The sequence below is a fragment of the Aquila chrysaetos genome, chromosome 14 (genome assembly GCF_900496995.4).
Source record: "Aquila chrysaetos chrysaetos chromosome 14, bAquChr1.4, whole genome shotgun sequence".
Taxonomy (NCBI): Eukaryota; Metazoa; Chordata; class Aves; order Accipitriformes; family Accipitridae; genus Aquila; species Aquila chrysaetos.
In genome coordinates, this window is record NC_044017.1 from 24,900,081 (window position 1) to 24,926,285 (window position 26,205).

Genomic DNA, 26,205 nt, shown 5'->3' on the forward strand with positions numbered 1-26,205 from the left:
TAGTGTTCTAGGCATTCAAAACTCTGTTCTGTTTGTAGAGGTTTAAAACATTATTCTAGAGATAAGTTAATCCTCAGCACTAGTTAGAAGAAATGCAGTTCTGCATGGTTTTAAAAAATGCTTTACTTAACCCCATTAATGCAAATCTGGATTCCTGTAAAATGACTGAGAAAAATGCAAAAGGTGGGCAAAGGCAACGTACAGAAGTAGCATAGCAAATCAAGAATATACGGAGCACAGAGAGATGAATGACATTTCAGGTCTGGCTGCTCTAGGTTTACCATTAATTGCTATAATAAAAGTAGCAGGTGTTTCTCTATTTTCTTTCTCAATTAGAAAATGAGTGAAATACAGCCAACATTCACTCCTACTTGTTGCCAAGTTATACCCTAATTGCAATGGAAAATTGTAAGATTACCAGGTAGAAGGCTTATTGATTACAATAAGCTCTGTTGACTACAGGATTGTTTGCCTGTGTAGAAGAATTAAAAAAAAAATAATGTCATACTAGGTTAGTACAATCCACACTATGAAACACGGTGTGGGTGGGGCAAGACAGATCGAAGGAGGTCAGCTATTCTTAGACTGCTGTTACCATATAGCCAAAAATACGTGGGGGGGATGTATGGGCAGAATTTTCACTGGAAAAAGGTTGCATGGATTATTTTGTTTACACACTAAGGAGGAAAAAGGGAAAGATTATGATTTTCATTCGCGTTCTCCGTGTGGCAGAGTGGCACAACCCTTTGTCTTTCCACAGGGCAGAGGCAGCCATACCCGCTGTCTGGGGCAGGGTATCTTCTATCCCTTCCTGAAGCTGGTGAGCCAGCCTGTTTCAAACATTGCCCAACAAGCTCTCAAGAGCAGGTCCTTACACTGCTCGTATGACAGAGGACATGGACACATGACACAAGGACACCAATAAAAATCATTTTGCTTTGGCTATACTGGTACAGCCATAGTGTTCATACTCCTGTAATCTGTTTCCATAAGGGAAAGGGAATGACTCTTTAAATGACCATAGATCTTTGCAACAGGAGGACTGCTTCTAGTATAATTAGCTCAGGAAGGGAAAAGTATACCCTTACGTGATCTAGTTATTAGGCAGAGAACACATTTCAGTGTATTCTAGGCCCAGGTTTACCTGTGCTAAGATATTTATAAAGAACTATGTTCTATAAATAGCTCTTCTTTGAAAAGGTAAGCACTGCTAGGCTCCGAGTCATGCATTTCTCTAACAACGTAAATATTAAATGACAGGCCTTAGGTGAATGAACAATGATCTTAATCAACCACGCTCAATGGACCATAGCATTATAATTTGATCTTGTTCATTACATATTGCTTGGCATTAGATAAATTGGAAGTACTTTTTGAATTTGCCAAGCACAGCTGAGGTCTCTCCTTTATAACTCCTTCAATTAATCACATACAGATGTTGACTTTTATATTGTATTTTGGGTTATTTATCTTCACAGCATATCATATCTCATAATAAATGAGCTCACAGTATAAATCTCCATGCAAAGGGAAGTTTTAAATACACTAGCAAATCTCATATTTGGTACATTCAAATAAGCAGCCAGAGGAACTGGACCAAAAAGGCTCAATAAATGTACTCTTAAAATTTATTCTCACATAAATCCTCAGGTGATGCTTTAATTCTGCAGTTCACAGGCAAATATAGAGGAAGAGACATACTTAAATTGATGTGGTAATCTAAAAGAAAATAAGATACTCTAATCTTTCAGATTACTCTGTGACCAGCACAGTCTATTCCAAGTTTTATGGGATAAACAGATACATGTTACAGCTCCTGCTAGTAACTGCTAGCAATAAAACATAGCCATTGAGAGCAAGTCCTGGAGGAAAAGAGCATTTATTTTTCACTAAATGGGCACTTCAGGATATGCCTACCCTTATGATTTGTACAGTTCCAAGTTTCTTTGGCGGCAGTTTGGAGACCGTGCCAGGAGCTCCCTGTTCCTCAGGTCCTGCTGCTGGGAACAGACACATTAGTCCAGCTTCTCTGTTGCCAGGTCGATGCTCATCAGACTTTGTTAATCTTTTGCCCAAGGCTAGCCCTGCTCCCAACATTGTCCAAGACGCTCATTTCTATTCCACGCTGGACACACAAGTAGCTAGCACAGAGATTTTACTCTGACAGCATTAGACTACTTTGCTTCTCAGTCCTACCGTATTGCATAACGTATCGCTGTCAGCAGATGGCTTCCCTGCCCTACTTCAAAGCATTCCAAACAGCATATTAAAGATAAAAAAAAGTTGCAGCATACTGGTAATATCAACAACATAATAAGCAACCTCTTCTTCCTCAAGCTCAGTTACTACTGTCTGAGTTTGTGTGTCAGGTGTGCTCAACTCTTCGCCTGTCATTATATTTAGGGTGGAGTTTAACAACCAGTCAGGTCAACACCTTGTCAAGAAACATCAGCAGGTTGACACAAAACTCTAGTATCTGCTAGCAGAGTGTGGTTTTGTTCTGTTGAGCGACAGCCATCTGGCATACAAGGACTACGAGTCAAACTATTTTAGAAACATATTCAAGTAAATTCACAGTAGCAGCATTAGATCAGCCAGGCTTAGAGAGTGTACAATCCAAGTCATTTTTTCTATCACAATTATATCCTTATCTTTGCTTTCTTTAAATTATTTTTAAAATAGCATATTTTTGGATCTTCCTAATATTTTACAAGGAGATGAGACATTGTAAGATAGAAAAAAATGCACAGAAATTGTAATTAGAATAATAAATATCACATGGTATACTATAGTAACAGGTAATCCCTGCCATATAGTCTTACTGCAGATCCCCCTTACTGAGCAAAGGTTTCATTTGTTTTCTGAAGCACAGATCATACCTGTCTGACAAGCCCCCAGTTACTGGAATAATTAACTCATTACCAACTAAGCTTTGTCCTACCAATGTTCCTTTGCAATCTATGGTAATTAAGGAGACAGAAGATGATTCAAGGACCAGAGCAGTCACTGAGTGCTGATATGCTATGTCTTTGCAGGAGACAACAAACCTACTGGCCTAGAGGCCAGTAACAACAGGAGTACCACAGGGGTCTACCCTGGGATCTGTCCTGTTTAACGTCTTTATCAGTGACCTGAAAGAGGTAATGAAGTGGTTGCTCAAAGTTTGCAATGATACCAAATTGGAGGTGGGCTGGGAAGAGAACAGTGATACGCTTGAAGACAGGGCTACCGTTCAGATGGACCTAGATGGCTGAAGGAATGGGCTGACAGGAACCTCATTAAACAAAGGACAAATAAAAAGTCCAACACCTGGGAAGGCAGAACCCCTTGCAGTGCTACATGCTTCAGACTGACTGGCTGGGGAGCAGCTCTGTCGAAAAAGACCTGTGGGTATTGGTAGACAGCAAGTTGAATATGGGCCAGTGGTATACCATAGCAGCAAGGAAGGCCAGCAGTATCCTGGGCTATATCTACAGAAGCATAGACAGTAGATCAAGGGAAATTATCATCCTCCTTTACTCAGGACTCATTAGACCCCACCTAGAATATCACATACAGTTTGGGATTTGCCAATACAAGGAAGCCATCAATAAATTGGAATGAGTTCGGTGGTGGAGGGCTACTGCAATGGTCAAGGGCAGGAGCACTTGCCCTGTGATGAGAGACCAAAGAAACTGGGCTTGCTCAGCCTGGAAAAGAGACAGCTGCAGAAGGACCTAGCAGCAGCCTTCCCATAGGGAAATTTATCAAGACAGAGCCAGGCTCTGCGCCGTGGTGCATGGCAGGAGGACAAGAGATAACAAGCACACATTGCAATAGGACAGGTTCAGACTGTACGTAAGGGAAGACTTTTTTCCGCATGAGGACAGACAGCCAAACATTGGAGCAGGTTGCACAGAAAGGTTATGCAACTGCATCCCTGAACGTTTTCAAGACCTGACTGGATAAAGCCCTGAGCAATCTTATTTGATCTCATAGCTGACCTTGTTTTGAGTAGGAGATTGGCCTGGAGATACACTTCCTCAGGTCCCTTCTAACCTGCACTGCTCTGTAATACTATACAGTCTTTTTCCCTGATCACTAGAATAAAAGCACATGAAACTACAAGTTTAAAGAATTCATCAATTCAAGGAAAGCATATACAACTGAACAGAACTTACTGCACACAATGTAAGCATGAAGGACCATGCGAGCCATAGAACCTCCTGCGATAGCATGCTACCACACTGCAAATGGTTATTGAACAGGATTCACAGAATATTGTTCTTCCATACCCTCATTCAGCACAGTTTAGAAATTGCCTACAAATACCTCAAGGGTCAGATGAGAGCTCTTTAAAGTAAAGGTCAATGGTGACAAAAGCACAAGTGTGCACAACTGAATATGTTTAGGCTGTAATTAGAAGATTTTTAGCCTTCTGATGAATTAAATTCTGAAACAATCTGGTAATAGGAGTAATTGGGAATAACAGCTAAGTGCTTCCAAGAGCTAAGGAATTTTATCAAAGGGATAAGTTAATCAATGTCCACAAAAATTAACAAAGTCCTCATACGCAAAGGACTTGGGAGATTCCCGTTTGCTATGCTGAAGAAATATCTGGATAAAAGTCTACAGCCTATATGATGGATGTCAAAATTGCCTTAAAAATATGATACTAAAATGTAAAGTAGTACTGATAAGCAGTCTTCGATGAAAGGATCTGAGACAAAAGTACATAGTAGTATTACTCCTGCCTAGTTAATCCTGAACCAGAGTACTTTTCCCTGTTTTACAATAGATTTTTTGCCAGGAAAAAACAACATACCAAACCCAAACCAAGTATTGTTATTATTCTGCATTATACAGGCTTTGAATTGTAGGTGTTACATTACCTAGGGAAAAGTCACAAAAATGACTAATGCAATGGTTAACAGTTTACAGATTGCAGGTCAGAAATGGCCCAACTGAACAGTGTGGTCCAGACAAACACTGGACATGCATTTTCTTGAGATACACACAGATCACCCCATGGCCACTTGTTGCCCAAACAGAACATTACTGTATATAACAAAGAAACAGTGTGACGCATCATTCATGAATTCTTTCTCTACAGTAGGAGGTACAAGAATTATGGGAGGAGACATCAATGTTTTGGTCAGATGAGGACATAAATTCAGTTATACAGATTGGCTGGGCTTCAGCATATGACCCACAATTCCTCCATAAGAAGCTATATGGCCTGCTCTTACTAAAAGAGTGGCCTCCTTAGTATCAAGGAAACAACAATACATAGCTATCATTATTCCTAACAACCAATGAAAAGAGAAAACAAATAATCTAGTGGCAGACTATTTTTTATTGGCCTACTAGAAAACAACAGCATCTCACCTACACCTCAGGTAAACAGTGTTAAAGGCCTTCTTAACATCCACGTCAAGATAATCACATTATTGCAAAACACAGAAGTCAAACAAATGGTGCTGATATAGATGACACATTCAAAGGATCTTAAATTTGAGATTCTTTCTGTACTGTGCATTCTACCCATCAGCGGCTGCATTTCAGGATGCTAAGTACTCTGCAGATAGCATACTTTATTTAGCAAAATTGTTACCATATCATCATTTAAATGGTTATTTTTTCCACCTGTCTTGTCCAAGTACGCACAACAGCAGTTTGCAACACGTTAATGATACAGCATTCACCCTTAACAACTAGTTAACCACAGTGTCCCAGCTTCTTCCATATTTTCCAAGTATAGAGTACAGCTTCTTACATTAAGTTAGGAGGAACTCAAACTGACATCAGTATCTTAACATCTCTATCAGCTTTCATCTGAGACTCCCAACTGTGGTCTGGCTTCCTGCAAAGTGCTGCGAGAAAGCTAGAGTGCCAGAGGCAACTAAAGCCAGGTTCCTCATGGGGTACAGAGACTGAATGAAGTGCTGGGGTAAGTTGTTTTCAAACACGACTATTCTATATCAGTATTGTTCAGATCTTCAACATTTTGGAAAAAAGGCCAGATTCCACAGCCACAGAGCACAAAGGTTCTTCACTGATGTGCATGGCACGTTTTCACATTTCAGAACTCTTGCAACTTTTTGTTTCTTTCTAAAGACGCAGTAGGCATCAGCTTCTTTTAAATTCAGTCACATTTTCAGTTTTACTGTAAGAATTTATGATTTTTCCTTTGAAGAGTTCAAAGTTTAAGCAACTAAGTAAAAAGGAGCAGCTCATGCTGAATTCTGTTGTCATTTCTGCAGCTGTAGTACACTGAAACTTTGCTATAGCTCCTACTCCTGATTAATGTCAGCATGACAACTTTGCCATGTACAATGCTAAATTGAGTTCTGATACATATTTTAATCCAACCAATTGGAGTAAAAGACACACTTAGTACCTGGCCATCAAGAATATCTGTTATTGGGAGCATTTGATCATAACATACCCAAAGAGACTGACACAGCAAGGGCAGTGAAATGCCCGAGTGATCATCTGTCTTATCCCATCAATTAAACTGGCATGAAATCTTCTTTAATTAGCGGGGTGGGGGTGGGGTGTGTGTGTGTGTGTGTGTCAAATTCTTACATTAAAAAAAATTTCAATTTTGAAGAAAGCTATTTTAGTCATTCGAATAGCACACGGAACACTGACTTTGCATATGTTGTTCTAGTTCTCCAGTACAAAAAAAAGTTTCATTTGCAGGATGTCAAAATGATAGAGCATCCCTTATTTACTCTGCTTTTTACTTTTATTATTATTGTAAATAAACCAAGTTCCTTTGCTAAATAGCTACAGAATAATCAGAACAAAATAGATGGTTAATTGAGACTTAAATCTTTGCACAGTCATGTAAGATTACAGCTGTTTTAGCAGAGGCATAGCCATTTATCTAATGACTAACAAAATATACTTGGGGTTAAGAATATTTTGACTATAAAACAAATATAAAATATTATTTACATGCTTTAACCTCTGCAGTTTAGAAATATATGGTACAAAATTAAAGCAAAGCATGCAAGATCCCATGACATACTAAACTGCCTGAAAATGACATTAGTATCTTCTGCATAATACTTACCTGTGCATCCATTTTAAGACAGAAATAGATTACTCAAGTTGCATGAAATATTACAAGGCACTGTGTCATGGTTTAACCCCAGCCAGCAACTAAACACCACTCAGCTGCTCACTCACTCCCCACCCACCCAGTGGGACGGGGGAAAGAATTGGAAGGAAAAAGGTAAAACTTGTAGGTTGAGATAAGAACAGTTTAATAGAACAGAAAGGAAGAAATTAATAATGATAATAATAACAATAATAAAATGACAATAATAATAATAAAAGGATTGGAAGACACAAAACAAGTGATGCACAATGCAATTGCTCACCACTTGCTTGACCGATGCCCAGTTAGTTCCCGAGCCCCACCCCCCACAGGCCAACTCCCCCCCAGTTTATATACTGGACATGATGTCACATGGTATGGAATACCCCTCTGGCCAGTTTGGATCAGCTGCCCTGGCTGTGTCCTGTGCCAACTTCTTGTGCCCCTCCAGCCTTCTTGCTGGCTGGGCATGAGAAGCTGAAAAATCCTTGACTAAGTCTAAACACTACTTAGCAACAACTGAAAACATCAGTGTGTTATCAACATTCTTCTCACACCAAACCCAAAACATGGCACTGTACCAGCTACTAGGAAGAAAACTGACTCTATCCCAGCCGAAATCAGGATACACTATAGTATGACTGCAAACATTTTCCTTAGAAGCAGCTGCAGAATTTTTTTAGACCATCTATAGCTCTCTGTTGCTGTTACATACCTAATTGTTTGCCTTCCCACAGTTCCTATTCATTTGAACATATGTATATATTAAAAATACATTTTACTAGATTCTGGTTTCATTCATACCACCATAATTTCCAGAATATAATTATGTCCATCAAAAGGCCATGTGTTTGTACGGAAACTGACTTTTTATGGTCTCTCAGTCTTGGGGGAAAATTAAGTGTTGATGTATTTCTATCTTTACTTTTTAAATTATATGGAATCATTCTCAAAACCACAAAACAAAATTGTAATTTAAAGCCAGAACAGGGCAACATAAGCAATTGATATGAAATTAATATCAGAGGGAAAAAAAAGTAATTGTGAGTCTTTACCATTGCTTGAAGGATACCACTAATAACCAAAGCTTTTCATATGCATATCATGCTATGAGAAGCTCAGTGCCTACGTCTGGAGTACCTTCCATAGTTTAGCTGCTCTCCTGCAATAGGTTGCTCTAAAACATTTCAGAAAAAAAAACAAACCAAGAGAACAACTCAATAGTTGTGTAGCAAGTAGAAAGCTAAACTGAGCTAGCTAAATTGTGCAATTAGCCATTCTTGAGGCTTATATAGTTCTCAAGAAAGTTATAAGATTTTACTGGAGTTGGATCAAGTCATCTGATGAAAGGACAGTTGAACTAGGATTCTTCTTCAAGAAAGCATCTATGGCCAATCATTCAGAACGATACATTCCTGTGTATGCACAAAAGCACTGGAGGTTTTTCTGTATGAAGTCCCCTCTGACCATAACTCTAGAAAGGGACTGTTTACCCTACACTGCCAGATTCTTTCAGCTACCTGGCTAACATTAGACCAACCTTCATTAGCTAATTTGGCTGTTTGAGAGTTCTCTTGCAAATGTCTCTTCAGGTTTACCTCAAGCTAAATATTTATCTTCCATTAAGCTTTTACTCATTCTGTATCTAATGCCAAGTCCATCTCATGGATAAGATTTGTCCTTCCTGTGATATCTATCGACTTTTCACCACCCAATGGAAATACGTGTTGTTAATACTGCCTTGGAAAGCCATATTCCCAACAAGTTTCATCTGCATAAGGCTCAAGTCATTACAGAGAGATTCTGCAGAGAAAATTCCAGCAGTGTTTCTGGGAAGAGCGACCTTGACAAGTGATCCTGTACAGTTTTTGCCAAAGACTTAATAAGAAAGTACCTGTTAGTGACAAAAGGAAAAGCTGTATTAACATATATATATATATATATATATATATATAAAATATATATGAATACCTACCAGAAGATGCTAGTCCAAGGAAGAATTTTAAATGAAAACATGACAACTTCAATCAGATTTTGTTACAAAACTCTGAAAACATGTACAAGAAAACCAGAACATTTCCACTCTTTGTTTTAAAATTATTTTATATCTCAACAATATAAAGGGGAAAAAATAAATTAAAATTTTATTCAATGACAGCATTACCAACTTGGCACATAACTTTAAGAATAATTTAAATCAGAAATTCTAGCTTTTAATTTCCTTTATGTAAAAATGCTACATACAAGTCCATGGCAAGGAAAACATCTCATTAGAACTGCATTCCTAAATTCAAGACAGAAATTCTCATAAATTCTATCTATAACCCTAGTAAAGGAAGGCCACAGACCAGGGACCTATTGGTTCACAGGTCAAGAGGCACAGATTGGCTCACGTCTAGCTTGCAAAGGGGAAAGTTTCTTTTTAACAGGTTTGTCTTAGAAACAGCTAGTCAAGAACACTCCAAAATAGAGTCAGAAATCAAGCTAGTAAATAAATAGTGCGGATGATCAGGATCCAGTGCTCCTTATCAGCCTTTTTTGTTTAACTACAGGTATGTTGCCCCACAAAGTTCAGGAGCTTGCTTTTGCTGTTGCTTTTGACAAATCAGAAGTTAACTTTTATGTCAGTTTTGAAGACCTTCCTAGTCATGACAACTTTTTCTGAACATAAAAGCTACATAAATTAACGTTGGTCTTGTGTATGTAAACTTTACTACATTATGACTGGCAAATTATTGTATTTGCGGTTTCAATGGATTATGCAAATCAAGAAAATAACTTACATACATACCTAGTTTATCATCATGTTGTTTCCAAATATAGGAATCGATGAGCGTGAATATATGAATTCTTGCTTTTCAGAATAGGTTAATGCAAATAGTTTTTATCTACTCATCTTCAGATCCTAAACAGGCAGAGCTTTCAAAAGAAGTTACTTCAGTTGAAACCAAAACACAAAGAATCATAAAACACACAAAGACAACATGTCTTTTCAAGGAGACTCTCCAGCTGTTTGCTTACTCTGACTTTCCAGTTCCTCAGCACCAGTGAAAAGACCAGGACGTAGTCTTTACTGTCTTACAAACAAAACCAACACCCTCAAATGTATTTCATTTGCCTACAAACAGCTGCACATACATGTGGTAATTTGAGAATGCCACAACCACTACAGAAGAATGCTGCATCGTATTTCTACAGACTTCAAATTTTCCTCAGTAGGCTTTATTTTTTTTACAGTTCACTAAATCAGACTGCAGTTTCCTGAATTTTATGATTTAGTTCACAGCAAAAATGAAAGCTCAAAAGAACATAAAAGTTATTTTAATTTCAGAAATTGCTTTGGTACACTGATTGTAGGGCTCATTTAATGCACGGTCTGTTTGTAAAGAAAAAACTGCTTTTTAAAACGATGCAGTGGCTGCATCAATTTCTGAAGCTGAATAGCTGCTATCAGTGGTCTTAGCGATAATTCTGGAAGTAAAGCATCCAACATCCAATGTATTAGATCTACAATTTATTTATTTGCTGGTACAATTTAGCAGAACTGACCAGGATGATTCATAGTATTTGGAAAGTGGTTTCTAACTTAAATCTAACAAACTTCATAAAATTTGGTGTGTGTCAGCTGATAGTAAAGAACTTCAACATTGTACAGGTCATGTTTTAAGCTTCCAAATTTCTTTAGAATTATTAGTGAGTTGCATTATAGTTCTCCAGAAGCTGCTTAGGATCCATTAAGGCAGCTAACCATTTGGTTCCTTACTATTCTGCAAATATTTATGTGATTGGTAAGATTTCCCTTCATTTGGACAGTAATCTACATTACGTACTGCAAATACATTCAATTACATCATCAATATAAAACTTCTTTTCATCCAAATAAACCAGGTTCTATCCAAACAGAGTTTTGTATGAGCACTCAGAGAGAAAGTCAGTAGAATTTCTTATACCATCAATACATATCTCAGGTAAAATTCTGTCTTTACAAACCTACCTCAAAACACATGTGCTATTTCAATCTTAATTAAATGATCAGAATAAAGCTTAGAAGGGATTTGCATGGTACATAGATCTTGAGTGCTTCTCAGCTAAAGAAATAGTGAAATTTCAACTGTTTGTCATAATCACATAAGATTCAAAGATACAGCTTAGAATGAAAAGTAGTCTGACATAAGATTCTTTAAAGCATCAATGATTGAAAAAATTCTAATATGAAGCAATAAAAGCAGAGTTTAAAGCTACAAGAAAGTTAGAACACACTATTCAACAGGTTGCACCTGCGTGCATGTATACACATAATTACGTTTAAAATACTCATATGCATCTTCCAGTACTTTTTGATTAAACTACTTTCCTGTACCTTCTATAAATGTTTCTATTTCTGTAATATAAATATTCCTAAAAAGAAAATATTTACGTAAAATTATTTAGAAAATTACTATTGAAACTGATGATTTATTTTTTTTTCTCCCCTTCGACCTTTTAGTCACAGATCATGAAAAACATAATAGGCAAATCTGTAATTTGGCCTTCAGCAACTTTGGAAAATAAACACAGAAAACACAGTCAAAACCTATTCAGAATTTCACTGTACAATAATTAGCTGAAAATTTTGAACGTTTCACTAATGCTAGCCTAAAAACTAAATTAAAGGCCCAATCCTGTGTGCTTTTGAGAAAATATGTTTTACTTTTACTAGAAACAATATTAGAACCAAAATCAATGCAAAATTAATAAAAATCATGATACATTAGTATTAAGTTAACTAACAATGAAGGCTCAGTAAAAAGAATACAAGGCAAAGAATAGAATAGTGCACTGTGGTTTTATTGATGGCAGCAATGACAATTTGCCTCTTCCATATGTAAAAATTATTCAGCTTCATATAACTAAGAACTTTAAAAAAGTCTTGTGGTTTCAGGTCCAAATTCCTTCTGCTCACACGAGCTTTCTTTGTTCCATCCTGTTGCTTGGAAAAAGCCAGAATTTCTTCTAGAAGTCTTCAGCAAGTTGGAGCTGCCAGTGAATTTCCCCCCACCCCGAGGTTTCTAAATGAAAAAAAAAAAAAAAAAAAAAATACAATAGATAAGCACAAAAACTCTCTGCTCTTTGTGCAACATACTCTTTACTGTTATTTTATTTTCTTCCTCCAAAAAAAGTGGATATCTGCTTTTCAGTACTTACAGATGTAAGCCTTTAAAAGAATAAATCAGAAGCTTGCACTTCAATGCAATAAATATGACTGGTATAATACAAGGAAAGAACGCTTTCTGGCAATAACTTCTCACAAAAACGCAGTTTCTCCATTGGTAAGGACTTCAATACCGATTTTATAGCAAGTGTGACAAGGTGTAGATTAATTCTGTCATGGAATAAAGGAAGATCAAAGAAACAGATAATGACCCAGCACTCATAGGTTCACACTCTTAGGTTCTTTCAAGCTCCTCCAAAAGCTATGATCCTTCAAAACACTCATTTCTGATTACCTGTTCCCCTTCTTTTTCATACTATCATGACATTCTATACAGGCAGTGTAATCTCAGGATGTATTTTTATTATTGTTAAATTCTAATTCTTATATCTTGATTGTCTAGGAGGAATATCTTATTTTACAGACCTGTTAAAGCCAGTATTTGACTCATACCCTAAACAACCTGGAGTGGGTTCAAGGGCTCTCAGTGCAGTGGTCTGATAAAATTCTGAGTTAGTGTTCTCTACCTCATGCTGCTAGATATTAATAACCAATCATTTCCAGGTCACCTCTAACCACAGTGAGGTACCGACTACCCCATACTTCTGTTGCTTCACTTCAACGTGACTACTTTATTGCTCTGTCTTCATAATAAACACCAAGTCAAAACTTTCTGCAAGTCTGCGGCAATTGTTCTTAATACCCAAAGCGCAGAACAGTGTGGCAAGAAGCTCTTCAGAAGGATAGAATCATAGAACGGTTTGGGTTGGAAGAGACCTTTAAAGGTCATCTGATCCCATCCGCCTGCAATGAGCAGGGACATCTTCAACTAGATCAGGTTGCTCAGAGCCCCGTCCAACCTGACCTTGAATGTTTCCAGGGATGGGGCATCTACCACCTCTCTGGGCAACCTGTTCCAGTGTTTCACCACCCTCATCATAAAAGATTTCTTCTTTATACCACGTCTGAATCTACCCTCTTTTAGTTTAAAACCACTACCCCTTGCCCTGTCACTACAGGCCCTACTAAAAAGTCTGTCCCCACCTTTCCTATAAGGCCCCTTTAAGTATTGAAAGGCCACAATAAGGTCCCTCCAGAGCCTTCTCTTCTGCATGCTAAACAAACCCATGGATCCAAATTCCAGTTTTAAAACACAACTCAGGATTTTAAAAACTTAAGCCTCCTCACACTGAAAACCACATTACACTGTAGACATAGATTACGAGCTGATAATTTTCAATACTAGTTCCACATTCACAAGGGCAACTTCAACACCTAAATGAGTATGCTGAAAACTAATCTCGAAAGCAGTATAGCTTCATTGCTGCATTGTCGTACCAGTGCTAATAAGTCCTTCCTGTCAAGTGATGTAACCTTATACCGGTATGTCTAAGAGCTTTTGGGTCTGAGGTAATACGTCTACTGTATGGACCTAATGTTTCATCTTTGATACATCCCCATCATACTCAATACAAATACGGCCAGCAAACTTTACTTTTAGAATTGTCTAAGTTGCCTTTGAAAACAAGGCACCTTGGCATTTTAAATATTAAATACTACAATATTAAAATTCTACCAAAATTACTAATTTATAATATAAAATCATCATCAACAAGGGCTCTCCATCTTTCAGAAATAAAAAAATTAAGTTACTTTACATAATACACAGGTACTCCCTCTCACGGAGTAAAGGTGTCATTAATCAATGATCTTGTGAAAAAGTAAAGCATCTTTCAGTGGAAAGTTGTGGTAAAATTATGTCTCACTGGATCCCTTGAAACTTTCCCTAATAAATCATGTCTTTATCTAACAGGTTATCAAAAACTTGACAAAACAACAATATTCCATGCTCTCAGAAGCTATAAGGAATAAAAATGAGGAAAAAAGGTATAGAAATCCACTTCTAGGAACTGACATTCAATATTCCTGAACTTTTACATATCAAGGCATTAAAGCTACACTGTTGTACAAGTCTGGCTAAGCTGGAAGCAATTTAGAAAAGGACTACCTTTGATTTTCTGCCTACATTTAAAATCAGAGAAGAACTGATTATATCTACCACTTATTTTTAGAAAAGCTTAATAGATTTTCATTACTGGTTTCTCTCCAGTTCCACTGTCTTCAATCAGTACCTCATTAGGTCAAGTGCAATGCATTTCAAAATGCAACCTAAGTATAAGATATATGGTAGCATGAGATGTACTATGGGGAGCTATAAGCCATACCTGATAAATATGTCCACCACAGCATCACAATAAACACCTCCTCACATGACTTTACCTATCAAATGAGGCAAATGAGGGCAGCTACGCTGGACTCTACACAAGCTTCAGAAAGCAAATCTAACAGGCAAAAGCTTGACTGTACCACACAGAAAAAGCTTCTTGATACAGCACTACAATATTTTTATCCTCAAAAAGATCAGCAATCGAGTGTTCTTAAACTGATGAAGAATTTCCACTTTTTGACATTATTCAGAGATGACTGAAAATGCCACACTCTTGAAGAGAAAGGAACAAGAAGTTCAGCCTACCAAATATTCACTAGAACACAGTGGCAGATGAAAAAAATCCATATTAGGAATTCTAGATAAAATAAAGGATTGTTTTGACTGGAAATAACACAGGAGCTAACTATGCTTAAGTAGCACCACCCAACCTCTATATAGAAGGCATCTCTTGCCTCTCTATTTTCTTTTTCTACCTGAGCGATCCTAACATTTCAAGAATCTAAGACCAATTTCATATCTTGACAACTTCTTTTTGGTGTTAACATCGAATAGCTGTTACATTATTTTATGTTGAAATGTAGTTGAGCTTAATACTGGAAATTTTCCAAATACAAACCTAAATCTGATAAAGCAGCTAATTAAAATAGCTAGATTTAGCAAATCATTTTAATATAAAATACACAAATATTCTAATTGACTACGTTTGAGCCATTTAGAGAATTTCCACTTAATTAAAGTTCAAGACAATTAAGTTATGGCAGCCAAAGATGATGGCATTGAATGTTTTGATCCAGAGGGAATGAATCTTCCTGCCAAGCAGTAAGTTGTAGTTTCTCATAATGAATTGCTGTTTACAGTGATGACTACTTAAGCTATGTGTAACTCCTTCAATATTTGCTATTTGTATTGTAGAAGATAAAGTGTTAGACTTACAAAAGTAGCCAAAGTTTACCAGGATTAAGCTGCCACTGATTGTATACTGCACAGGGTTAAGAAGTTCAGTTTTGGATGACAAATTGGCACTAACTTGAGCAGATGTTGAAGTGAACAGTCCTGGGCCAAAAGAGGACACAAGAAATACCTCATTTCATCAATTAAGGAACAGAGTTTTACATTGTGATGAAGAAAAAGAAGGATATATCTGGAAGTATTGCCAATAAACGATGTACTTTTTAAAGCAAAGTAGTTGCTGAAAAATTATATTCAGCTTCATGACATATTTTCCAAAATCTATCTTGATTTTTTTTTTTCCTGGATGAGAGGAGTCCATTGCTACTTCTTGACAAATGGTTTAAGGTTTATTTAACTGACGCTATTTACCACCTGAATCTAGCCCCTTTATTTAGAGATGTCTGACAGAAAACAATAGTATTTGAACTGGGGCAGGGGAAGGGCTGTAACTATTTATTTTTTATGGTATGTAGGTTTTGATACTGAGTCTGCTGTCCATTTAAATCAGGATCCTGTTAGAATCTTCAAAGCACGGTATAAGAAAATATGCAAGGAACAACCACTTGTAGCTTAGAAAGGTTGTTCCTCACTTGCCAACAATTATTCGATCTTCTTGAGATACAGGAGTCACTATCACTCTCTCTGGATGTCTGTTCTCCACCCGCTCCCAGCTGACCAAAGCCAAATACGGTTTTCCAGAATTATATACTGTAAAATCAGAGAAATACCAAAAATATTACCTACAGACACAAAAAAACCGCCCTGGTTTTGAGTGCTGTCTACACTGAGCACACCTCATTCAGCTGATCACACTGACGCTCTTCTGAGCCAAGTGAGCTGGTTTAGAACTCAGCTCAGTGCACATGTCACAATTATTTCTGCATAAATTACCTCACGACATGTTTATTGATAGTGACTGATACACTTACTTAAAATAGAAAATTGAATTATATGGGCAAAAATAGAATAATTATCACCTTGGCAAGAGTCAGGAATAAATTTCGCTCTTATATCGCCAGCAGTCCCCCAAATGAAAAAGCTATTTTAGCATATGATCAAAAAAGTAAAATCATATGTTATTGCATGTCAGAAACATCAAAAGCTGCAGAGATCAGCAGCACCTATTAAGCCAAATGAACATGGAGGTCTGGAGCAAGGAAAGGAACTAAAAAGAGCATGGTAAAAATAAACTGGCTAGTAGGAGAAAAAAAAAAATCAGATTCAAGATAAAGACACATTGTAGATGTACACCAAATAGCATGCGACTTTACAAAGCTTTTATTCAGGATAGGCTTTTAATCAGTTTTGAAAATCAAGGATTTAGAAGGTCCACAACTAAAATGAAAGCAGTACAGCATACTGGATTTGTTTAGTAAAAGAATTCTAACTGTTTTATCTGGCTGGCCTTTTTAGATTTCTGAACGTACATATCAGATGTATTTTCTGAGGATGATATATAATCCCTTAATTTCTGCTAATTAATAAAGTATAGGTGCAAGTATATCCTCAAGATTCAGAGCATGGTAAATATTCTTAGGCCTTGTACCTCCCCATTCAATGGCGAGCTCACAGATTTTAGATTTTAGTGTTGCAAATTCTCCTTTCCAAGCTAAGCAAAACAATAGAAAGAATATTTATTCACATAAATGGCTCATAAAAAGCAGAATATGGGACCTTGGACAGAGACAGACAGTACTGAGTTCAGCAGGGACTACAGCCACCTGTTTCAGAGAAGCAGCTGGTCCAATTTATGTGAATGAGAGAAACTTGCTGCTACTCTCAGTGAAAAAGTATCAAGTAAAAGCTTGCACAGATGACGTGAGTCCTTACATAAAGCAAAGTTAAAAAGCTATTTGCCAAAGTGTTTTTATTGCCTCCCCTCTTCCCACAGGTATATTAAGTCTCTTCATACAGCCACAAAGGGCAGGGAAGAGAGATTCCACTTCTATCATAAATATAGCAACATCCCCCCTCAAAATTTAGAAGCAATATGCCCAACATCTCTTCCACGTAGGTGATCGCAACAAGTGGTTTCTAAACTAAAAAGACACAACCATAAAACTTTCACTTAAATAAGACACTGATTTAGTATCAATAGTTCTTTGTAGGTATAGCAATCACTGCTCTGTGCTTGCTCTTTATAAACAGGTTACCACTATTAAACAAAGTAGGTCATACATGTGCTGGTGCTTAATAGTTTTGGGTTTTGTGTTTTGGGTTTTTTTGGTTTTTTTTTTTTTAACATGAGAAACAAGGTTTTTCTAAGAATTAAGTTGTCTATTTGCTTGTAAAATGGTGATTACAATAATTTATTTGTTCAAAATATTCATCATCTGCAACCCAATGCTGATGGTTCTTATACAACCAACTACTGGCAAAGTTGTAGAAAGTTCTCTCGTGAACTTCACAAAGACTGAAGAACACTGAAGTACACAATGCTCAAGATCTACTTTTCTTGAAATCTAAGCCCATAAACAAAATGTCAGTATCATATATTTACCTTTTATTTCTTATTAATCAGTTTCTAGCTCTTGGGGGTTGATAAAATTGTTGAGTAGGTCGTGTGGACCGTCTTGGCTGACCATCACCTCCTCTGCGGAATTCTAGAGTTTGCTCATATGTTTCTTCCTCCTCCTCCTGCAGGTAAATAGCATTGTTTTAAATGGAAGAGTAGGGAAATGCATTATACATTGAGTAGGTATAGGCATACATACACACACACAACGCATACACACACATAGACATGTATGAATGAATTCATGCACACATAGCAACTGCTGCTTCTGTGCTGATGACCACTTAATAAAGTAAGTGAGATAATGAGAGTGGGTTTTTCAAACCTAGGAAAGCTAACAGAAACAAGATGGAGAATCTCAAATCTCAATCCCCAGGGCAGCAGAAGTTATTACATATTTGCAGAAAAAAAAGCATATATATATATATATATATATATAAGCAAAATTATTTTCCAAGAGTCAAACAAGCAACAACTCAAGAAGCAAGATAACCTTGATAACCTGCCAGAGCAAAAGTAATATCAGCTTTTGGGAGTTTAGAAATGTGTGTGGAATGAAATAAAAGAATCAGGAAATGGAAAAACAAGGAACAGCATCTGGCAATATGCATGCTAGAAACACATCTGAAACAGTAGATACAAATCTGTGATCCAGTAATACTGAAAAAAGCCTACAAGTATAGTGGACAGCAATTTAGATATGGATTTGCTATGTGCAGCAATAATAAATATAAACTCTGAATAACGAGAGGAGAGGTAATTACATATTTGCAATATTCCATTCACTCCTAGGCATCTCAATATCAGAAAGATATTGACAAATTACATGGAATTCAGAGAAAAAAAAAAAACAACAAAAATAATCAGGAGACTGGAGAATGATTTACAAAGGAAGATTAAAATAGCTACATAATTACTTTGGTCAAGAAATACTGAAAGGAAAAACATTCATCTGATGGAATATTTGAAGGTGATATACATTAAAGATAGAGAAGGATTTTAAGAGTATTAGAATTGATAACAAAGAGAAACAGAAGAAAAAATTATAGGCTGAAAAAAAAGTTTCTGAACATGAGTATGATTGTCAAATGGTGTCTCAGGGAAACAGTAACAATTTCATTTCTTTAATATCTTAACACTACACTGTAGCAGACACCAGGTCTAGAGGGAATATGGTGTAAGAAATCCACTTTTGGGAAAAAGTACTGAGTATGTAACTCTAACTTCCCTTTCATTCACAACATAGGAACATACAGGAACACAAACCAAGAACACTGAATGATTCATTAAAAGTTCGTCAACAATTCTAACACCCAGGAACTGTCTTAGAGTGCAGCATGCATATAACAGAGTAAGCAAGTCACAGCAGTAAAATATTTCACTCTAAGAGACAGAAAGGAAAATCTACAGCCTAAGTTTCTTTCTGTTGTGAAAAGTCAGATCTCACTCAAGAAATGTTTCTTTCTGAATCAGCTTGAATATCAATAAACATGCATTTTTAAAATGGCAGTTAGAGACAACCACATTCCTCATGGTAAGGTCTCCTATTTACAGGGCAGGTCTGTGGTCATAGCTATATTTCCAGAACAACAGATTAAGACCTACTACAGAGAATCTGCAATAACTGTAGAAGAAAACAGATTTTCAACACAACTGAATACAGCATAATTGATTTACATCTTTTAGTTTCACTGTAGCCAAAGTCTGAGAACCATGGAATTCGGCCATAAAACTTATTTTTCTCAGTGTATCTCTTTTACTGCTTGCAGCACTATTGATTCCCTCATATAAAGAGGTTCAGAGACACCAATTATCTGAAAGAAAAAAAAAAACACAAAAGCAGATGTCTAACCAAAAAATCCACACAGTCTGCAATACTGTGAGCCCTAGTACAAACCCTCAACTTCGTATATGAAGTAATCTCCCATCACTGACAATGCAAGCTCTACTAGCATCAAAACATTAAAAGGTAAGCTAGATGCCTGAAGTGGTCTAAATACCTTTAGCTCTTTCAGTATACTCCAAGAAACCTGAATAGCTGAAAATAGTTCCATATTATTTGCCAAAAGAGTAAAGAAAGATGCAATTGCAAGTTTTCTTAAAATTCTTTGCCAAAGCTTCAGTCTAACATAAGAGCTCACTCTTCAAGAATAAATTGGTGAACTTTCACATGCTCGCTATTTGGATTTCTTTGAAACTGGAAAACTAAATGGCAGTTAATGGTTGGACTCGATGATCTTGAAGGTCTTTTCCAACCTAAATGATTCTATGATTCTATATGCATCACTGAAAATTTAGCAGTGCATATTGATGTTTCAAGAGACTGTAGCGAATTAGACGTGAATCTTTTCTTTGTAACCTTGGTAGTCTTTGCTCAAAAAGAACAGAAATTAAATAGTTCAGTGCATCATGTCTCACCTGCAATCGCCAACCTTTTTCTGAGGATAAGTATATCAGAGGGAATTTCTAGAGCAACAAATCTTCATCAAATCTCAAAGTTAATGTTGTTGATCCTTTGAATTCAGTAAAATCAAATTAAAACTAGAATTTGTCTTACACATTTCTGTTTTGGTGTAGTTGCCTTTACACACAGAATGAAAAGCTTCAGATGCATACATTCCAATGCAAGTACTTTTAGTACAACAGGCAAAAGTGGAATCACATTCATTTTCTTGAAGCTCTGAATGATACGAAAGCACGCAATGCAGCAAATGATAATAAGAATGAATGAGCAACAGAACGCCCTTCAACTGTTCCCTCATTCTTCTCTATGCACAGTGGCTCCCCACAGTTGCTGATTGTCTTGCTGAAGTCTACCATCTTCATGTCAGATGACACATTATCATTTGTTTCTTGGGTCTTACTTATTCACACGTGATCCTAATTGGATCTAACATTCTCCAAAATCACAATTTGCCAAGCCGTATCTTTATTAAACATTGTTTCTTGTTTTGCAAGTAATTGCATTTCTTCTACCATTTCTTGATCACTGACCCTCAATCCACCACTGCTGATCTTTCATCCTTTTTCTATTGCCATTTTATTTCCATCTTAAGGATTTTTTTCTGGGTTCATCTTTATCTCAATTTACTTTACAATCTCTCCACCCCATGCTCAAAACTGCCATCCCTCTTCCAGAACAGCATCCACCCTTTGTAGGCAAAACTTAGTATCTCCAATGTTTTTCATGGAGTTTCATGACATTTCAATGTTTCTGTTCTTCAGTCTAAAAACTTCAGCTGTCTACATTTCTTCCCTTATAACTCTGCAGTCAATTAGGTCACGCATCTTGCCACCAACTCTATTTTCCCAATCCTTCTTGCTGCTTGCTTTCAATTTGTCAGTTGCTTGTGACTCATTCTAAATTATTCCATTTCCAGCTTCCCTATCCATGTAAGATCTAGATTACATTTTATAAGCAAAGGTGGCTACAAATCTCTTAGAGCATTTTCATTCTCCTTCTATTACCAACAGAGGTTTCATATTAGTACACTACTCAAAAAACTTATATGTTTTATTATCTCCATCCTTCAGCTTATTATTCATTATTTATCTAACATTCCAGGATTCAGGACTGAGTTTTCTAGTACTTGCACAATGCCTACCTAGGGCTATGTACCCTGAGATTAAATGATACCACTAAGCACAACTGCAAAAGATAGCAAAAACTGACAGATCCATAGGAAAAACCAAGGAAAGGTTTACAATGCAAACAATGAAATGCACAAAGAAATTACTGCAGTAACAGGTTAGAATGACAGGAAAGAGATGTTGGAGAATGTCAGCATTCTTTTGGTATTTCAAAAAAGAATGGCAAAGAGGGAAGCATAAGTCATTGGGAATTTCAACTTTCAATTTTGCCATAAAAATCTGCTGTTACTTTTGATATTTTTGTTCCATCTCCTAAGACAGACAAGAACTAAACAAGTGTAAAATGGGAATATATGCACACTAGTGCTTTTATTTTGAACTCATATATTCTGAAGAGCTTGTACCACCACCATACTTTACCAGCTGAGCTTAGTGAATCAGCAAGTAACTTCAGTCCAGCCAAGTGACTACCAGCATGCTTTTACATAAAAAATTCAACGGATTTTGTAACTGCAGAATAAAGTTATAAATCCAGCATTTAAAACACTATAACAACCAATTTACTCTTAAAATTAACAATATTAGAGCAGAGTAAATTTGTATTTCATTAAAAGCTTTCTCACTGAATTTCAATTGCAAGACTTCTTTCAGTGCATTCAAAAGAACTGCTTAGAAACTTTTTTTTTTGAATACAGTCCTTGAAGTGAATACTTACTGTATAACTTCTGAGAACAACACATAGGTGGATGACAGTAAAGAGCAGGACAGAATTTAGGCATTACACAAAAGCTTTGCTGAACGTTCTGCTCACGTATTTAGGATGCAGCTGCAATTCAGAGCTGAGCAGCTCCAACAGTTTGCCACCTACAAACTCGTTACCAGTCTATTCCTGCTTATGAACAGAAAGTTTAGCTCTATTCACTGGGCCCTTCTGCGAAGGCTTTTCAGTTATAGCTGTCTGGGGGCTATTAAGGGATGAGCATGAGCGCCTCTGCAAGGAGGCATGAAGGAGCAGTGTGGGGCCAGGACGCATGGGACAAAGAAGAGACAGAAGGCAAAGCAAGCAGAAGACATTTTTCCATTTCTGTAATGTCAAACCACTGCTTCAGTTTAAGCTGTAGTTTTAACTTCGCCCACATACTCAATGCATGGAAAACTTGCTGGACTCGGTACAAAGAAAGAGTGTTGGCTTCCTCGCAAAATGAATTTTTCTTTCATGTGTATTTCAACTCCCATTTCCCAGTCCAGATTTAATGCCTCTTTCCATTGCCCACTATGCTGGCAACAACTGTCTCCTGCTGTTAACACACCAAGTGATCTCTTGTTTTGCTGGTTAAATTGCTTTCTCAAAACTTGCTTCTTTTGCCTAATCATCCAGTGTTGATCTCCCCGAGTACTTTAATCTTTGATTTTTGCATTTTCTACTTACCTGTGCTTGTATCAATTGAAAATAGCCTGTAAGATTTTCCAGATGTATCAAAAAAAGAAACCAAACAGAAAACCGAACCACAATTCGGCCATACTGAAAAATTCACAAGTTTCCTAGAAAAAGCTAAACTTAAATATTAAGTTGCAATATATTACACACCCTGTGTTTGTAAGGGAAAAAGCATTGGCTAAAGTGTCTACAGTATTCCCTTAAACTTTTACTTTATCTGAATACTTAAATGGATTCTTAGAACTCCATAACAACTACAAATGAAAACAGGATTTTGTGAAAAAAATAGTTTTTGTCATTTAATAAAAGCACAAGTTTTAAGTTATACGATCTTAGAGTGGCTTTAGGGCATAATTTCAAAAATTACTATCAAATGAGGTGTGAAAATTCCAAGTAAAAGAGAAACTACTGCTAATGTAGATTTTTCAAGGATCTTAACCAAGTACTGACTTTGTGAAAAGAGCATTTTTCAAGTGTCTATTACAGAATAATTCAACATATTTGCTCTTGATCAATTTTCTTTGCAAGTTATGCTTGTTACTTAAAATACCAGTTCCTTTCACAGAGTAATCTTCTCAGACTAATCTTTGTGAGCCCGCAGATGCTCACAATTTTTTTTCTTTTCACAGTACACAACACATCTATATTAGACTGGGCCTACAGCCATAGAAATTTCTGAGTTAAATTATGAGTGAGAAGGACAAGTGGGATCCAAGGTTATACTGCTAGACCTGCACAGAGCTGACCCCTCACTGCTGTCAGATAATTAATATAAACTCTTAGCCCTATTAATGTGCCTTTAAAGGAGTCAGGGTAGCATTACATTTATAGAAAAACTGTAAATATGCTCACACATATCATGTAAGGCACTGCAGTAATGTATCACTGATGACTAAAAGTACACATTACTAATTGTGAAGATATCAATCAAAAATGTTACTTTTAAAAAAAAATTTATAATGTAATCATGATAAAGCTTTTTTTAAAATTAACCTTTTAATATACCATTTAGAATCTTAAGTATAAGATACACTATTATTATTGTTACTTAACTCTTGCCTGGACCTTTTGAAGTGTATTAGCCCGCTACAATTAAGTCTTTTGTAACTAAACAAAGGAATCAACTATGTGACAGTCGTAAATTTACAACTTAATTCTGACATGTAGGCTGTAGTGCCATAGACAGTTCCATAAATGTAATGTCTTGCTACTGCTGAAACTGTTTTCCTTTCTCTTCACCTGCACCTTTTTCCATCACTCTTCTTTCCACTTTTCCTTTCCCTGTCTTGTTCAGATGTAGAGCTGCAAGCTTTAACTAATGCAGGTTCAAAAGGCAGGATGGTCAGGATTAGGGAGGAAGAACTGCTTCCTTCTCTCAGAGCTGACAGCCGGTCATCCGCTCAGTCCATGAAATCATACTCCTAAGTCACTCAAATTCTTTTCCCATTAAAATAATCTTACGGAATGTGCTATTAGATTGCCCTCATTCAAATGTTACGGGTGTGTGAAACAGATTTTGACATTAGAAGCAATTAATTAAGAACAATTAAAAGTTATATCTGAGGAGGATAATGACTTATGAGCTGAAGTGAAACTTACAGCTTCTTATCAGAGTGTGTGCATGTCTGTGTGCGTGCATGTCAGAGAGCGGTCCCTAAGTTACTATTTAAACACAGAGAGTTAAAACAAAACCTATGCAGGACTTTTTCATTTTTAAGTTAACCCCCACTATCATCCATATCCTTCTAATGCAGAAACATTTTTATAGTATAGAGTTCATTGGTTCTACGTTTTATGGTTTTACTTCTCTTAGTAAACATGACCTCCTCCGATTTTTTAAAACTTAAACAGCATGATAGTTTTTTAAATTTAAAGTAATTGCATGGATTGTAAGCAAAATTAGAACTTAAAATATTGTCCAGATTTCTAATTAACTTTAAACTATCCTAAAGACCAAACCCATTAACTTCGAATAGAACTGGTAACTTTACATGGCACTTGTGAAAATAAAGTGAGAGGAAGGCAAAGACAATTCAAAAATAAAGAATCAGGTATTTCCTCATTCTTGAATAATGAATGAAAGGGAAAAAAATCATGCATTTTCTAACTCACAAAACCAGAACAATGACATTCAAGCTACATTCTTTCTTTCATCCTTTCCCATTGTCTCTATCTCTGTCTTTCTCCATATACATATTTCTAGGTATCCAGATATATTTTACTGAGGTGACAAAGAAAGAGCTAAAATAAGCACTTTATCTTCCAGTTTGGATGAGAAAATTTTTGATATTTAGACTATTCTTAGAAAAGCATATAGAAAACCTATAGAACACCAAGAATAAATCTTTAAATTATTCAAATAAATGCAAAACAAAAATCCCCAAATAGAAAGAAAATGTTTACACATGCTTTTTCAAATTTTTCTCTCTCACATTGAGAAAGTACTGTTTTAGTGTTTGCTTCTGGATACAATGATCAAGTTGGTGAACTACAGGATATTTAATCAATAGACTAACCAGGATCTACTGTAATGTATGGAAACAGTTGCATTGTTCTAAACCAACATCAACAAACAACAAAACAGGAAGAAAATGAAAGGATCACATACATTGGAAACGTTTGGCCTTATTGTCTAAATGAATTTTTTTTAAAAGCAATACTTTTATCCTGAATTGGTAAGCATCTGTAAGGTCTGATCAAAAAGAAAAGATTTTCATTTTAAAGTAAATTTTATGAAGAACTTTTATTTCAATCTAATTTTAATTTTTTTCTAATAGTACATGCCTGAGGAAATTTGACTTTGGCCGCTTCCAATAAGAAGCTCAAATCCATCGGCAGTAGGGACTACATAGGACTTCAAAGATATTTCTTACCGACTACATCGATACATTGGCACTATTTTCTGCCTGTAAAGGATAAACAGGATAAACAACTCTAAAGGATTTGTAGAGTATACATGTTCTTCTCCTACTTGAAAGTCACAACCCCATAAGCATCTAGCTACATATGGAACATTACAAGCATTAGATAATTAGTGCAGATGACATACATGTGTATAAATATGTATATACTACATGTATAGTTCTCCATATGTAATTCTGATTTGACTTTTACATCAAAGCCATCAATAGCTTTGCTGAAACTTTTAGCTTTAGCTTCACTACAGTAAAATATTATATTATACTGTACAATATAAGACAGT

At 36.3% G+C, this 26,205-nt stretch overlaps 1 protein-coding gene across 3 annotated transcripts in view; it reads right to left on the minus strand.

Annotated features, from left to right (window-relative positions):
* Positions 1-11,898: 11,898 nt before the first annotated feature.
* TDRD3 (tudor domain containing 3) overlaps positions 11,899-26,205 on the minus strand; it is a 110,767-nt gene continuing 96,460 nt past the window's right edge. For 2 of the 3 annotated variants that reach the window (XM_030036464.2, XM_030036465.2), the window contains 2 exons: positions 17,960-18,096; positions 11,899-12,135 (listed from right to left, as the gene is read on the minus strand). In XM_030036464.2, coding sequence (XP_029892324.1) covers positions 17,977-18,096 — 120 coding nt within the window. In that variant the 3' untranslated portion in view covers positions 11,899-12,135; positions 17,960-17,976. Of the gene's footprint in view, positions 12,136-12,424; positions 12,450-17,959; positions 18,097-26,205 lie in introns of those variants that run through there. The other variant, XM_041128676.1, reaches the window with a different exon arrangement.